The sequence below is a fragment of the Crinia signifera genome, chromosome 4 (assembly GCF_055691185.1).
Source record: "Crinia signifera chromosome 4, ASM5569118v1, whole genome shotgun sequence".
Classification (NCBI taxonomy): domain Eukaryota; kingdom Metazoa; phylum Chordata; class Amphibia; order Anura; family Myobatrachidae; genus Crinia; species Crinia signifera.
This window is the reverse complement of record NC_139220.1, coordinates 280,675,451-280,692,476: the sequence shown is the minus strand read 5'-3', so window position 1 is coordinate 280,692,476 and position 17,026 is coordinate 280,675,451. Positions and strand designations below refer to the sequence as shown.

The 17,026-nt window shown below is 44.0% G+C and overlaps 1 protein-coding gene across 1 annotated transcript in view; it reads left to right on the top strand.

Moving 5' to 3' along the window:
• LOC146075480 (zinc metalloproteinase-disintegrin-like protein H3) overlaps positions 1-17,026 on the top strand; it is a 76,892-nt gene that overhangs the window by 44,818 nt on the left and 15,048 nt on the right. The window contains exons 9-19 of the mRNA XM_083184769.1: positions 1,182-1,345; positions 1,703-1,787; positions 3,485-3,615; positions 4,855-5,032; positions 6,331-6,420; positions 10,830-11,025; positions 11,797-11,899; positions 13,462-13,606; positions 14,950-15,030; positions 16,483-16,558; positions 16,884-16,983. Of these exons, the coding sequence (XP_083040895.1) occupies positions 1,182-1,345; positions 1,703-1,787; positions 3,485-3,615; positions 4,855-5,032; positions 6,331-6,420; positions 10,830-11,025; positions 11,797-11,899; positions 13,462-13,606; positions 14,950-15,030; positions 16,483-16,558; positions 16,884-16,983 (1,349 nt within the window). The remainder of the gene's footprint in view (positions 1-1,181; positions 1,346-1,702; positions 1,788-3,484; positions 3,616-4,854; positions 5,033-6,330; positions 6,421-10,829; positions 11,026-11,796; positions 11,900-13,461; positions 13,607-14,949; positions 15,031-16,482; positions 16,559-16,883; positions 16,984-17,026) is intronic.

Genomic DNA, 17,026 nt, shown 5'->3' with positions numbered 1-17,026 from the left:
CCGATTTCCCATAGACAGCAATGTTAAAATAAAATGACAACGTGAAATTGGCCATTTCACATTGGATCTGTTTAAAAAAAAAATGTTTCATGGCCCCCCACCACCGTTAACGCCACCCCGCTATTGACGCCAACCGGAAGCGTGGCGAGCGCAGCGAGCCCGCGAGGGGCGGCGGTACGCGTCCTCCGACCTTTTCATGCCCTACTATCCACTAGGGCGTGGAGTGAGAATAGAATAGTGTGGCGAGCGCAGCGAGCCACAGAGCCCGAAGCGTGGCGAGCGGACGCGGACACCTTCACAGGTATCCGCGTGCCCTTGCGGGCTTCACAGGTGTCCGCGTCCCCTCGCGGTGCTCGCTGCGCTCGCCACGCTATTCTATTCTCACTCCACGCCCTAGTGGATAGTAGGGGTATGAAAAGGTCGGAGGACGCATACCGCCGCCCCTCGCGGGCTCGCTGCGCTCGCCACGCTTCGGGTTGGCGTCAATAGCGGGGTGGCGTTAACGGTGGTGGGGGGCCAAATTTTTTTTTAAAACATATTGGCCAATTTCACGTTGTCATTTTATTTTAACATTGCTGTCTATGGGAAATCGGGTCCATCGCGTCTTTTAACATTACTGTCTATGGGAAATCGGGTCCATCGTGTCTTTTAACATTACTGTCTATGGGAAATCGTGGGCATCGCGTCGCGGCCCCTTATAACGGCCACGACCGACGCGATGCCCCCGATTTGGGGCTAAATCGCGGGCATCGCGTCGGTCGGGTGTCCTTAAGTTAACCAAGCTTAAGGACAAAATCGGCAGCCCGGATAACTCACAAGTACCATGGTATGTTTTTTTTTCATACAGTGGGTACATTTTTAAAACCTATAAAGTCCTAAAACATGGATCGAAATAATAAAAAAATTCATAAAATCTGGGTTATAATATACATCCTGGAAGGAACAATGAATAAAAATGTGTGTGTGTATATAAAATGCGCATATTCATCCACCAGTAAACTATGTGATCATACTGAGCCTTTTTATTGGCCCAGCGTACATACAGTATATAATTATATGCATACATTTCTGGTTGTAAAAGGCTGGCTTTATAATAACCCTTAAGAGTGATGTTCCCTTGCTAAAGATCTGTCCTTGTATCGAAAGTAATAAATCACATCTAAATACAATTGTTTCCCTAGGTGTACAAACCCTTAGCCACTTTCGTGGCATTGATTGGCATAGCATTCTGGGAAAAAGACCAGTTTGAAGTGTCGTCTGCGGCCAATGTGAATCTCGATCGTTTCTCATCTTGGAGGAAGAGCGAACTGTCAAAAATACCCAATGACAATGCCCAGTTCATAACGTAAGTCTCTTCTTATTGCAGCCCTTATGTGCGCGCATCGCTTCTCCAGCTGCCAAAGTGGGGGGTGATCTATTCATTGTGTCCCGACTCTGGGAAATGCACAAACTAATTTAAATGCATTCATTAATGCTGGCTTATGCAGCACCTATCCATAGAGATGAATGATCTTGGGGCGATCTTTCACTATTGTGGGGGACCCCAGGCTACAGGACTCCTTTTTGGTGGAAACCAGCCCGGGCTCTCTTGGGATTGATGAAGATGTGGGGACTCGGTGCTCTGCCAATAGATGCATTTTATTTGTCTTCTGATCTGTACACAGTACATTGTGCATGGTGACCATTGTATTCTATATCTCAGGAACACAGATTTTGATGGAGCTACAGTTGGACTGGCCTTTGTGGGTACCATGTGTAGCGATTCCCACTCATGCGGTGTTATTCAGGTCAGTTTGCATTTCAGTCTTGCGTTAAAATGAGGGCCACTTATGTTGGTTTAGTTTATAGAAAGTTTGTTTGATTTATAAAGCAAAAAATAATCTCTTGCAAAGTAGAACAAGGAGTAATCAGCCGCCGCCATCCAGCTAAAGGGGGCGCGCGCTCCCTGTTCCGCCGCTGCAGCTCCCCCGATGCCCCCAGCAGCTGCCTACAGATCCCACCTAACCCTTCCATGTCTCCCTGAAGCGGAGACAGGCAGGGAAAGTGCTCCCCGCCGCCGTGTTGAAGGAGACATGCGCAAGATGCTTCCGCATCCCCGTCAGATGGAGAGCCTCTCTGCTGATGATTACCAGTTAAGGTAAACTGGCGATTCCCAGCATTGGCTGAGAGGCGCTCCATCTGCACATTGTTGTAAATATCTTTTTTATTCTGAATACTCCTTGCCATGCTGATCCTCATAGTAGTGTAAGTTTACGTTCCGTCTGCCGAACTCTTTTCCAACTATTAAGTTTGAATAATGCAAAAAAACGGCAGGTATGTAATATATCTTCATACCCCACAACTTTTGTCCCAAATTAGGGTGACTGGCCACCCTAGAAAATGGGGCATGGTTGGAACATTTCTGGATGCCAAGTATATAGCATGTATATAAAAGGACTAAATGCACAAGACACCTGTCATCTTGAAAAAATCATAAAATTGTGTTCCAGACCACAGCACACACATTACCAGCACTTTACACTGCATGTTTAGATGTGCATTGTAATGCTGGGTACACACCAGAATGATCATGATCGTGAGACGGCCATACGATGGTCGCACACTCTGTTGGAGTCCATGATCTGCTCACGATCTGCATACAATCCAATCCCAACCTGTATCAAATCCTGACTGCAGCAGGTAGGATCTGCAAAATGACCAAAACCACCAGCGGGGACACACATAGAATTGGAATCAGATCTAAAACATGCCGAATTTACATACGAGATTGTATCGAAATTTGGGGAATTGAGGCCAAATCGTTCTAGTGTGCACCCAGCATAAGACCCAGATACAGATGCGACCTCATACACACAGCCTTAATACGCCACAGAGCGCAAAATGCCTGGCAGTTCTGCTAACATTGAGCATATTTTCTATAAAAATCAGCTTCCCAGCCTGCTGCCAGGTAAGTCAGTAGCTAATGACTGCCCGCTCATTAAAAGTTGGGCAGGTCCCATGTCAAAATCATCACGGCCTACCGGCGAATAGCCCGGTTCCACGCCGGGCCAATCCGAGCCTGTGGAGTCTGTATACTAATCAGAAATTGTATAGGGAAAAGAGCTGCAGCTGCTGCACTGTAGCACGTTGTGTACAGATCCAGAGACTCGGTCGTACACAAATATACAGGTGTCCTATATTACATTAGCGTAGTCTCTATTTGCATCCTAGTCACATAGCTTTTGGACAAAGATGCATTTTTGACCAAAAGACTCCCAGTGACAGAAGATTCTTGCGCAGCCTGGCATGCCAAGAGGGGCTGTTTGGCGTGACTGCAGTAAACCTGTATAAGGACATATCTGTAGGAAGATTTACTGTAGTGAAAATCTCTGAATGAATTGAGCTGCCGCTATTACCATAGATACTACGTAATAGCAAAACCAGCTGTACCTGTACTGTAAGTCTCTGTCTGCCCGTCCTGTCTAACACTCTTCTCCTCTCCTAGGACCACAGTAGGCTTCCCATCGGAGTTGGGGCCACCATTGCTCATGAGATGGCCCACAACCTGGGCATGAATCATGACACGAACAACTGCAACTGCCCTGCAGATTCCTGCATCATGTCACCCACTCTGAGGTGGGCCCTCATACATACACCGCAGCGCTGCAACATTTCGGAACACTGGGGCCGATTCAGGCCTGTTCACACAGTTCTGAATTTTTCCCCTCCGGCGACGGTGGGGGTCTGTGCATGCACATTGTCGCCAATGGGCATGCCCCGGGTGCCAGCGGTTTTGGCAACTTTTCCCTAGGCTCTGAAAACACTTAGCCTAGCGAGCAGGACTGAATCGGGCCCACTTTCCTTTTGCTTGGGCCTTACTTACAATGCACTAGCCACCTCTTTGTGTCTCCTCTCCAGGAGAAGCCCAGAGAGGTGCCGCTGCTGGCTCCTTAGTGGGGCAAGGCGTTTTGGGTAATTTTGCTGAGCCCCTCCACACTGCACTGAGGTTCTGGTGACTATCTCCCCTTCTTGCCTGCTTCAGTAGGAATGTGTGAGATCCACTTACTCTCCTGGGGGTGCGGGAGAATACCCGAAAAAATGGTCAACTTCCAGAAACAAATATGGGGAGATGGATCAAACAAGAGAAAAAGTTAATTAAGTTTCTAATCACCTTCTAGTTATCATTTATCAAGCAGCTTCCATAAAATGACAGTTAAACCCCATACACATTACCCCCCCCCTTTAAAAAAAAAAAAAAAGCTATTGCACAGAAGGGTCCTTGAGCCTGATGTATCAAGCTTCATAAAGTGATAAAAAGGACAGTGATAAACAACCAGCCAATCAACTCCGAACTTTCATACTCTCATTTTTTCACTTATTGAAGCTTGATACATCTGGCCCTTTTTGAGTGATGTCTTTTGAAAAGATTGGATAGTGTATATGCTCAATGTTGTTAACGATGCGCACTCCCATTGTTAAAGACCCTCCCCCTTGTCGGCTGAACATGCAGGTTCAGCGGGTCCCTGGGGCTTATTTACCAATAACGTTCAGTGTATATGCTTAATTTGCCCACCCGCGGCCGATATCATTAACGATATTGACTGCGTTCAGGTCTTTTAGTGTGTACAAGGATTAAGACACTGGTTGCGCCACTTTTTCAGTTTAGAAGGCTTGATCGATCTTCCCCATAATACAGTATTTTAATGTTTTTTCTCAGATTCCATAATTACTGCAGACTTTTATGCATCCCAACAAGTAGAGATACTGCAGAATTTATATAGTAATCGCCATTTCCTCTAAATGCGCCAGGCCAGGTAGATGGTCTGTAAATGACCTATGTCTCCTCACACTGTTCTCCATTTCCCTTTCGCACAGTTATAACACCCCACGTCAATTCAGCTCCTGCAGTCTCAGCAATTTTCAGGAGTTCATCTTCGACCGCATGCCGTCCTGTATGAGAGACGAACCATCAAAGCAACTTATTCAGACTCCTTCCGTGTGTGGAAATAAATTCACTGAGCTGGGGGAAGATTGCGACTGCGGCACTGTGCAGGTAATGGCTGATGGTAGTGCTGTGCAGCTGCCTGGAGCATTCATCTGAATAGTAAATTGTCACAGGGATAAAGTCACTAAGTTTCGAAAGTGATCAAATGGAGAGTGATAAACCACCAGCCAATCAGCTCCTGCCTGACCTTTTTCAAACACAGTTTGTGACATGTCAGGTAGGAGCTGATTGGCTGGCTCTTTATTAATCAGCTCCTACCTGCCATGTCACAGGCTGTGTTTGAAAAATGTCAGGCAGGAGCTGATTGGTTGGTTTTGTATCACTCTCCATGTTATCACTTTTGAAGCTTAGTGCATCTGGCCAAAGGAGTCCTTTAGATCTGCACAAGGTAGAGATGTCCATATACATTGTGTATCCATCCGTTCGACCCACTGGAAATTTGCCATGTTGTATTACCAAGGCATCAAACTTCAAAAAGTGATAAAATGGAGAGTGGTAAACAGCCAGCCAATCAGCTCCTAAATGCCATGTTACAGGCTGGGGTTGACAGGCAGGAGCTGGTTGTTTATCACTCTCCAATTTATCACTTTTTGAAGTTTGATACATCTGGCCCAGTATGTGATGTGTTCGCATAGAGGAGGAGCAGAAAATACGCGTGCAGCAAATGCTCTCTTACAGTATACACAGGATGTAGCTCACAGGGACATCATGAAACGCACAGTAATCTCACCATAAATAATCATTTATTAATAGTCCTATTCAGTTGTAGCTCTGCATTATAGATTTGTATTCATCTAGACCAGGCATGTCCAAACTGTGGCCCTCCAGCTGTTGGGAAACTACACGTCCCAGCATGCCTTGCCATCATTTTAGCATTCCCTAGTAGCAAAACTGTGGCAATGCATGATGGGACTTGTAGTTTCACAACAGCTGGAGGGCCATAGTTTGGACATGCCTGATCTACACGCTTCTATATCTATTTGATCAATCGCATACCTAAGGTCACGACAATATTAAATGGCAGCGCACATGTTACAATCTGATAGTAAGTAATGCCAGATTTCATCAGTTCACATGTATATCTCACAATTACAATAAACATATTTCGATCTGCTCAATCTACATATGATGGAATATGATTGGTTCCTCTTCGGGTGCAGCAGCCTATCAGAGAGGGAGGAGAAGTCTGTTTACACGACCTGCGGCATCAGCATACTACTGCACAGCTGCTGTATGGAAAGTTGCTTCCTTCTCTGAATTAGGGAATGTTCTCGTATGTGTGACCTGTGCCCTTGTACTTTGCCATGGTTTCCTTCAGCGTCCCTTATAGCTCACTTGTGTTACAGGAATGTACCAACCCTTGCTGTGATGCTGCCACATGCAAGTTCAAGGCGGACGTTCAGTGTGCAGACGGGGAATGTTGTGAGAACTGTAAGGTAAGCGAAAGCTTGTATAACAACATACTGCTCCTATCCCAGCAGGCACCTGTCTCTTCATAACTAGGCTCCCCTGTCACACAGAGCAGAGTGACGACATATTTGCTTTATTATCATGTCTGCTGCATAGAGCAGTTATATAGGTTCTATTCCATAACCGGTATCCGGACTATTGTTAGACAGACCTTACATCGACAGCCATTACATCGACACCATTAGTTCGACAGCTCAATAGGTCGACATGTCATTAGGTCGACATGTCATTAGGTCGACATGTCATTAGGTCGACAGGTCATTAGGTCGACAGCTCATTAGGTCGACAGCTCATTAGGTCGACATGTTTTTAGGTCGACACTACCATTAGGTCGACAGTGTCTATGTCGACAGTCAAAAGGTCGACATGGGTTTTTTCACTGTTTTTTGAGCCGACATGTGCCGACAGGCGGTATTTCATGCCCTACTATCCACTAGGGCGTGGTGGGAGAATAAAATAGTGTGCCGAGCGCAGCGAGGCACCGTGCCCGAAGCATTGCGAGCGAAGCGAGCGATGCGAGGGGCTGCGGTACACTTCAAACTGTGTCCATGTCGACTGTGTCGACATTTCGGCCAAAAAACAGTGAAAAAACACATGTCGACCTTTTGACTGTCGACATAGACACTGTCGACCTAATGTAGTGTCGACCTAATGACCTGTCGACCTAATGACCTGTCGACCTAATGACCTGTCGACCTAATGACATGTCGACCTAATGACATGTCGACCTAAAACCATGTCGACCTATTGAGCTGTCGAACTAATGGTGTCGATGTAATGGCTGTCGATGTAAGGTCTGTCTAATATCCGTCCCAGATCCCCATAACCACAGTAAGCTACACTATAGTTACCAGAAACCAACCAAAAGCCCATACCCAATATTGGTAATGATGCGTGCTCCTGCCCATCGGTAATGACCCCTTCCTCGTCCAGCATGTTAGGGGGAGGAAGGTCCTCATTAACGATGGGCATGCTGCATTGGAAGCAGCGCTGTCATCCCCGCCATTACTTATTTCAAAGCCGGCAACCTCAAGTTTGCATGCACTTGCCAATGCTGTGCCGCCGATATTGGCTTAGGCAGGGTCCCCTAGTGTGTATGGGGCTATAGAGCTGATGGCTCAGGCTAGACTAGATTTGTTTATTTTTGCAGACAAATGTTCATTTTTCTTACCACAAAAGTGCACAAATAACATATATTCTGATCTACATGCTGATGCTAGTGTATATCTCGTGCTTACTGCTTCTTATGGGATTTGGGATTGGAAGGGGGAAAAATCACAGGCCTAGTGCAGTAATGGTGTATTCATGTAACTGAAAGTGCATTAACACCATCATACACTTCTGTAAATTGGCCTCTTTTTTTATCCGATTCCGACGGATCGAGCAGAGAAAACAATGAAAATTGGGCAAATCGCAGGTGTTTAACATCTGATAAGATCCAATGCGGGTCTGAGTCAGAGGATGAGCCTGCAGCACATAGAATAAATTGGAATGAAAGTCATCTTTGCAGTGTTTTATTAACTACATTGTGCTGTAGTGGCAGTCGGGCAGCCTAAAGCCAAAGTCCCCTTCATACACCACAAGCATTAGATACATGCCAGTTATATATACCCTTCGTTACATGAACGTGGGCAGTATGAATGGCGAGTCTCTGAAGGCCCATTCACATGTGTTAAGCAGCATTACATGTATTAGCCTAGGGCACCTGGAACCTTTAATCATGCCCTGCATCAGAGGCACAGGGTGGGTGCTTTTTAGCACCTGAGACATATCTCATATCTTATTTGGTGTCCTGAGGACCGAGTTTGAGAACATATGTGCTAGTGCACTTTATATGTTGGCTAAGTTCATCAGCCCTACACTGATAATACATACTAACATATGCTTATTTGTGTGGCTGCTATGTCATGGTGTTTAGGGCAATTATTTGGATTTCATTATTTGATATTTGTATTGCGGATTGCAGCAGGATAACAAAAAGTACTTGGGCAGCTGGTGACTCCAGCATCCTTGAATGGGCTTGCAGAGGACGGCTCTCCCAATAATTGCTGTCCTTTGCAATCACTGGACTTCCGGGTTTAGGACTGGGAGTATTTCTGTGTATGTGCAGAGTGACGAGGCAACTATGTGGGATGCTGGGAGGGACCAGACTGTACCACTCTCAGGGCAGTATGAGTAAGGAAGCCCACATGTTTGTATTGCCAGCTACAGATGGCGTTACACACTGCTCTTGAATTCATCGCATTCTGGAGCTTGGTGTATACGGGAATGCAGTAAATCTCAGAAAATTTGATTTTGTGAGTTTATGCTACATTTTTGGCGTCAGTATATCCCGCACCTTCATATTGTGCCACATTACAGTGCCCCCGTTCATATTAAGTGTAGACACTATAGTGTGGTATAATATAAACTGGGGGCACTGTAATGAGGTCTAATATGAAATGGGGACACTATATTATCATGTGAATTGGTACTGTGTGGTGTAATATGTATAGACAGCTATACAAAGTGAATTAGAGCACTACTATGGTTCATAAAATAAACTGTTGCACTACCACAAGTCATAATATTAACAACTGTTAACAACATTAACAACAGAGAGGGGTCTTTTTAAAAAGATTGGGGCTGGGGTCATATTGAAACAAAGGAGAGGGTGGGGTTCCAGTTGCCCAGAAACACCTTTTGCCCTCAGCTGGGCCAGCTGCCACTGAATGCAGTATAAATGTCAAATGTTGTGAGGCTCAATAGGGTTCTGGCTAAAAAGTACTTTTTGCAGTATCTATTTTATATAGCAAAATAATAAAGACATTAGTAAAAGTCTGAAAAATGGCTACTTATATGTTAGTTGGGCGCCCACTATAGTTAGTACGCTCATATCCCCACTATCCATGTTGGCGAGCCCGAAGCGTGGCGAGCGTAGTGGAAAACTAAGCAAATAGCTTAGTGGGCGCCCAACTAACATATAAGTACCGAAAAATGAAATAAGTGATTAAATAAAATGGTCAAGAGATGCTTGTGTAATAAATATTCAATCTACCGGATACATAGCAAAACAAGAGAGTGATTATCACAAATAATTGTGATCCACGCAGTGGGTTCCTGGCAGTATTCGTATACTATGCCCATAAATATGTTAGTATCATGACCTTGTTGAAATTTATGAAGTCCCTACAATAGTTTGTATTGGTATAACCAGTTAGCGATAGTATTATTTATAAGAATGATTAAACCTTACACAGGCAGATCCAGTCATACACTTAACTTATCAATAATGACACTGACAACAGAAGTTGGCGTGAAAAATGGTCAGTTTTTTTTTTTCAAAGGAGGGCGGCCTATTTGAACTAACTAATTTTTAAAAGCTAAAAATCGAAGAATCTTAACTACCCTCACTATCTATGGTGGCGGGGAGAAGAACGGGTCAAATTTGGTAGGACCAAAAAACATTAATTGGAAAAATAAAATAAATTCTCAAAAAGGGGGCCACCTGCCCCGATGATCAAGGATCGGCCATCTGCCAATATTCCTGACCACCAAAAACAACTCACGAAGGAATACCTCAACGCCCTTCCCTCGTGGGGAAAAATAAAAGCTAAAACAAATTAGGGCCACCTGCCCGTCCTACCACATCTGGAATGATGATGCCCTCTAAAGTAAAACTGTAAAAATTAAAAGCCATTTTCTCAATTGGAGCAACCCCCCATAAAATATGCAATCAGATTAACTCCCGTTCTGAAAACCTGCCACCTGCTGACACAGCTATAACTAAAATAATCCTAACAATAGGGAGGGAGGGAGGGTGGGCAACGACCAAAAGCAAAGATGCCAGGAGTTACTAGAAGCTCCAGCATACCTATCACTGTCTCCACCCATTCACTCTCATATCACCAATTAAATCTCAGCCCTCAATCTAATGCCCTCCTTTAAACCAGAAAAGCCAAACCCCTTAAGTGTCAGTCTAATCCTGAAGGCCTGTCCTCACAAGTTTGTCATATGCACACAAGGTACCCTCCATGATCTTCTCCAGAATAGGAGAAAGCAGAGGACCGGAGTGTGGAATTTTCAATTTTCTGCATTGGATTTCAGTGCTTATTTCATTTCTTTTGATTCCCAGCACCCTACTGATAGTACAGTCCCGCTTACTGCAGCAAATTTGGACTACAGAATATAGGGATTATATAATAGGCTACTAGTTTAAGGATTTAACTAGTTCACTGCTACTTCTTTAACCTTGTTCATAAGGCTGATTAGGTCTTAAAACTAATCATCACTTAAATGTAGCTGTCAATCGTGTAGGCGGAGCTGTATACTTAGATTCATGCAAATATATTCATTATTCAAAAGATTACCTGCATCCTATCTTGTCTATGTGTAGATTAAGAAAGCAGGAGCTGTGTGCCGACCCGCTAAGGATGACTGTGATATCGCAGACATGTGTAATGGGAAATCTCCAATCTGTACCTCCGATCGCTTCATTTACAATGGCTTCCCCTGCAGCAATGGCCAAGGAACGTGCTACAATGGGAAGTGTCCAATGTTGCAAAGCCAGTGCACTGTCCTATGGGGAGCAAGTGAGTGAGCATTAATATTCATGTACTGTGACCTTACATTGTGATTGGGGGGTGAGCGACCTGAGGCTTTGTAATTGTTAAAATGATCCAGCATAATCCAAAATTCAGATAAGCCCCATCAACTGCCAGTGAGTTCCGGACAGCTTTCTTATTGGTTTGGGTCACTATTCGAAGTTTGGACTGTACTGCAGTCTCCTGAACCGCCACTGGATGTAACACACTGCCAGCTACGGTCGCACCACATACAGTAGTGCCAGGAAAGTGGTGAACCACACTGATTCTTTGGGGCAAATTTACCAAGATGGAAGTTCTATTTCAGATGGGATGTTGCTATGCGAAACTAATCCGATTATATAATCTTCTAGAAGGTAGATTCTGATTGGTTGCCCATAGCAACATGCCATCTGAACTAGAACTCCTATCTTAGTAAATAACCCATTTACGTATGTCCAGGTTTAATAAATTAAAGTACATGCCATTAGCATACCTTCCAACTATACCTTTTTGGTCGGTACAGTACTGTTTTTGGTTGTTTATTTGTAGCTTTTTGTACCAGGTTTCAGCATTTCCCAGCTCTATTAATTCCTATGAGTGCCACAAGGCCACACCCCTTTACCTGTGGCCACACCCCTTTTAAATTTGTACCGGTTTTCTGTGTTGAAGGGTATGCATTAGCCCATAACATTGTCCCAGATTGTCTCCTAGATTATACAGTACATGACCTGTCCGCCCCTGCCCAGATCGCTCTGCTAATCACTTTCTTTGCTCCAGGTGCTACAGTTGGAGAAGACTCTTGTTTCAATACAAATAAAAGAGGTACCAATTACGGGTACTGTCAACTCCTGGAGGGCAGCTACATACCATGTGCCACTAGGTGAGTGCTAGATTGTCTCTGCCTTACAAATTGCCATGTAGTCATCTCTGCTTACGTAGGGCTCATGCTTGTTGGAAACACATGGAGATTTATCAAAGCGTGGAGAGATGTAAAGTACTAACAGTCAATGTCTGTCATAATATTAACACACAGGGCCAGATGCACCAAGCTTCAAAAAGTGATCATGTGGAGAGTGATGAACAACCAGCCAATCAGCTTCTGTCATGTTACAGGCTGGGTTTGAAAACTGACAGTACCGATCTGATTGGCTGGAAGTTAATCACTTTCCACTTTATCACTTTTTGAAGTTTGGTGCATCTGGCCCAGAATGTGACATGGCAGTTAGGAGCAGAGCTGGTGGTATCTTTTCTCTCTCCAAGCTTTTGTGATGATATGATCACCCAAGTCCTAAAACTAGTTCTCAAGAATAGCGAATGAATCAAACCACACACAAAAGGAAATACTCATTTATTACTAAATTCATCAGAATGATCCAACTTTACATCTTTTTTTTTTTTTTTTTGGGGGGGGGGAGTTTGAACACCTAGTATCCTGGAACATCTAGGATTATCTGTCCGAATCAGTGGATAAGTCAGGAGTGACCACTGCTGGGGGCAAGAAGATACTGTCCTACTTTGTATTTTTGGAGTGCAAGATTTGGGGACATGTGTTTGGTTAATATATATATATATATATATATATATATATATATATATATATATATATATATATATATATATATATATATATATATTAGATAAGAACTTTCTAACTCAAATGAAACTTCTATGGGAAAAACCAAGCACTACATTCCAATGTAACGTCTTTCCAGCCATGAAACCCATTGGTGACTGTATCATGGTTTCGATGCTCTCTCTTTGATGGAACAATGTTTTCTGGATTGCTCCGGAAAACTGTACAATAGGCCTTAACCACACAGAATGGGCCATCATTCTTCCAAGGCGCACTTGGGTGCCTTCAAAATTCTGTGTCCTGATCCGTGATGGGAGCTGGATACTGCACTGTAACATTCCGTGCAGCACCTGGCTCCTTTCACAGAGTAGGAGCCGGCACTGCAGATGAAGCAATCTATGAGGGGAAGCCCACATCACCGGGACCTTCGGAGTAATGGAAACAGGGGTCAGGATGTTAAGCCATGCCCTTCCTGTGATAGCACACCCCTCCAATGAAGCTATGCACTTCCCACAAAACCAAGGTATTTTTTCAGTGCATGTCTACAGTGTAGGCATGGACCCCCCTCTGCCGCACCAGGTGTCAGGCAGGTGAGGGATCCCACTGGGGATGGTCGTAGTTTTGTTTAGGCTTATACAAAGGTTGTATGCCCAACGTTGCATAAGCCACATAGGAACATACCCTCCAACATCTGAAGGGCAGAAAATGGTACAAATTCAGAAAGGGGAGTTACGGCAGGTATAGGGAGCATGGCTGGCCAAAAAGGTACAGTTGGGGGATATATAGGAATTATAATTTATAACCAATGATATCTTGTCCGTATCAGCACTGCAGTAACATGCTGAGTGTCCATGTCTGTCTTTCCACAGCGATGTGAAGTGCGGCGTAATCTACTGCTATGGCGGCAGTGACACTCCCACTGTCTATGCTTCTGTTGCTTCATTTTCAAAATGTCGGGGGGTTATGGCTGCCGCCGGATTGGTACAGACTGGAACAAAGTGTGAGGAAGGAAAGGTAAGTGCGCAGTGCAGCAAGATGGAAAGTGCTGTCTATCTCCAGATTTTGCTTTATTGGCTTGTACATACCATAATGCAACATTTTATTATAAACATTCTTTCTGTGACTTTCCAACATGGTATAGTTACTCCCTTAACAAAATAGGCAGAGCCACCCCACCACCTAGACCCTTGATGGCTATCCTTGACACTTCAGATGTTTTTAAACTACACATCCCAGCATGCTCTGCTTCAGTTTTGCTATTTTGGCCATGCAAAATCTGATGCAGAGCATGCTGGGATGTGTAGTTTAAAAACATCTGGAGTGTTAAGGTTAGCACACTGCTCCATAGCCACACACACACCCTGCACCACCCCTTGGAGCTCCATTCTCTTCTTGTTACCATTCTGGGTGCTGGTTGTTTTAGTTTGAGAGCTGGTGGTCCATGCATTGAGAGAGGACCCAAGTGGCAGCATGGTTGATTGAGACCACTGGCAGACAACCAATGGGGGGGGACAGAATTAGTTGTGGTATTTAAAAAAAACATTCTGACTGTGAGACAGTCTTGCTTGTGGGCTTGCAGCCAATCAGGATCTTGGCTGCTCATGATTTGCTCCAGGTCTACAAGCTCCAATTGGTTTGTGGCTGGCACTAAAATCAAAATAATGCTGCTGGCTCTGTCCATCCATAATTGTCTGTCGGCGATCCCGATCTACCCTGTTGCCACCGGGCCCCTTTATGGTCTGGGCCTTGAAGCATTCAAACCCACAAATTCTGACATATGTATATGGCTGCAGTAGCATAACGATAATTGCAGAGCTACAACCGCTGGCATTCTGGGCATTTGGCAAGGCTCTGTCATGCCTTATAATAAAGTGCAAACACCCTCCCCCTATCCGAAAAGACCCACTGTAATAATAGTACTACAGTTTTTGTAACTCTCCACCAGTCCGCATTTTTCAATGCTTCTTTTTTTTTTTTTTTTTTTACTTTTTTATTATTTTATTTGTTGTTTTTATGCCAAATCAGTGGTCAAGAATGCATAAAAAAAACCTTGTCCTGGCAGAGCTTCAACACAAATGACACCTGTGTGCAAGTAACCAATCAGCAGCAGCACTGTGAAGAAAGACAATCGTATTGTCTTTTTATGTATTATCCAAATGTGGGGTATCTGTTAACTTTGGTGTATCAATAAGGCTCATTGATTCATTTTGAATAAACCTTTTTGATCTAATCTAATACTACATTAAACACCCCATTCCTTATGGAAGAAAAATAACCTCACATTCTAGCTCTAGGTGGCCCTATCTTATGTTTGCATTTTTTCTAATAATGGCCTGTTTCTGTCTCTGCTTGTTCAGGTCTGTTACAGTGGAAAATGTGTCGACGCCGACAGTACCTATCGGTCAGCAGATTGCTCTGCCAACTGCCCGGGACATGGGGTGAGTGCCAGGACGTCATCTGTCCAGCCTGTTCTAATAGAACCAAATAGCAGCTCAACTGAGTAATACTGGCAGAGAGACTCCTCAAGCAGAGCAATGTCCTTCCTGTATAGTGTGGTCCATTTGCCTGTTTGCTATGTGGGATGATCGCAACTACATTCCATTTACATTGGCCTTGGTATTGTAAGAAAAGGGACTTTGCCACAGGGATGCCACCCCAGACTCCCCTCCTATGAAAACGCTCTTACATTAAAGTTCACATCCACTCAGTATGGTGATGTCACATATGTAGCAATGTCCCAAGAGTTTGGAGAAACTGGTTCACTGTCCGCACAATTGTGAATCTCCTGACTAAGGGCCTAATTCAAACTTGATTCCAAAGCCTATTTTTTTCTCAAATGATGACGCACTGCAGGTGGGCAAAATGTAACGTGCAGAGAGAGAGTTAGATTTGGGTTAGGTGCGTTGAACTCTAAATTGCAGTGTAAAAATAACGTAGCCAGTATTTATACTGCACCGAAACAATCTAACCCACCCAAATCTAACTCTCTCTGCACATGTTACACGTGTCTCCCCTGCAGTGTAGCATGGTTTTGCCCATTAGAGGAAAAGTTGCCTTGCGATCAAGTCTGAATTGGGCCCTGAACTGGGACAGATTAGAGGAATATATTTAGGGGGAAATTTACTAAAATGGCAGTTCTATTTCACATGGGATGTTGCTTTGGGCAACCAATCAGAATCTACTTCTTATTTCAAATCTAGAAGATAATAGTATCGGATTGGTTATTCTTAGCAGTGTACTTTCTATGTGACTTTGAGAACTCGCACATTAATAATACAGCCTATGTATAAATCTAATTAAAGGGTGTTCATTCCATACACCTATATCATTCTTCAGAATAGCTGCTATAAAATATATCCCACTTTTTTTTTTTGCATTATAAATGCTTTAGAGTTCATGTGATCATTGCGAGCCAATGTCCTGCGAGCTGACAGCTTGATGATGTCACAGGTTGTTTCTCAGGAACACACTGCGCCTGCACCTGCCTGTACACAGGCTGTCCACACTTCCACAAATACTCAATATTCATTATAATACAGAAACTAGGTAGTCTAGAATACATAGTACAGCTCTAACAGTATATGTTTAGTTTATATATCTATGTGGTCTGGTTAGATACCTCCTAGGTTAGGTTATTCACCCCGGCTGTACAAGTCTCAATTTCAGGGACTGTATAGCTGAAATGCTGAGACATATGTGCCATTCACCACTGCTCTCCATAGAGGCCCCATATGAGATGGCCCCGCCTCCATTATGACCACGCCTCCTTTTAGTGTTGCATGTCCCACTATGTTATAATGTAGGTAGGTATGGTAGCCTATGCTCTGCACATTTGGTTTGTATAACACAGCACTTACAGGCTGATTGACAGCTGCCTTGTTCTCCTCCAGATTTGTGACCATGAGTTGCAGTGTCAGTGCCAGGAGGGATGGGCACCCCCCAACTGTGATGACACCTCAGGATCTAGTACGTACTTAATGTGGGTTGTGCATGGTTGTATTAACAAATCTGTAGGTTTTCACCTGGGGAGTGCAGGAAGTCCTAGTTCAGGGACAGTGGGTGCGGGTTATGTCACTGTACAAGGTGGGATCATGTTCTGCTTACACTTGTACACTGTTACATATGTAAAACGACTTATTGTATATAACCTATACGAAAGCTTCTAGTAGTAATAATATTGTCATGTACAGAACATTATGTAGAATAAGGTTGTTACATAACAGTCTCCTAAAATAAGGAACTTATTGCATCCCAGCGTGCTGCGCTTGACCTAGTGTTATTGCCCTTGCAGATATTGTTATCATCGTCGTGGTGATCCTTATTGCCCTGGCGCTCCTGATCGGACTTGTACTGATGATTGTGTTCCGCAAGAAGAAAATGTTCTGCAAGAGGTAAGAACGGTAATAATGTCGGGGAAATCGCAGCTCGCACATG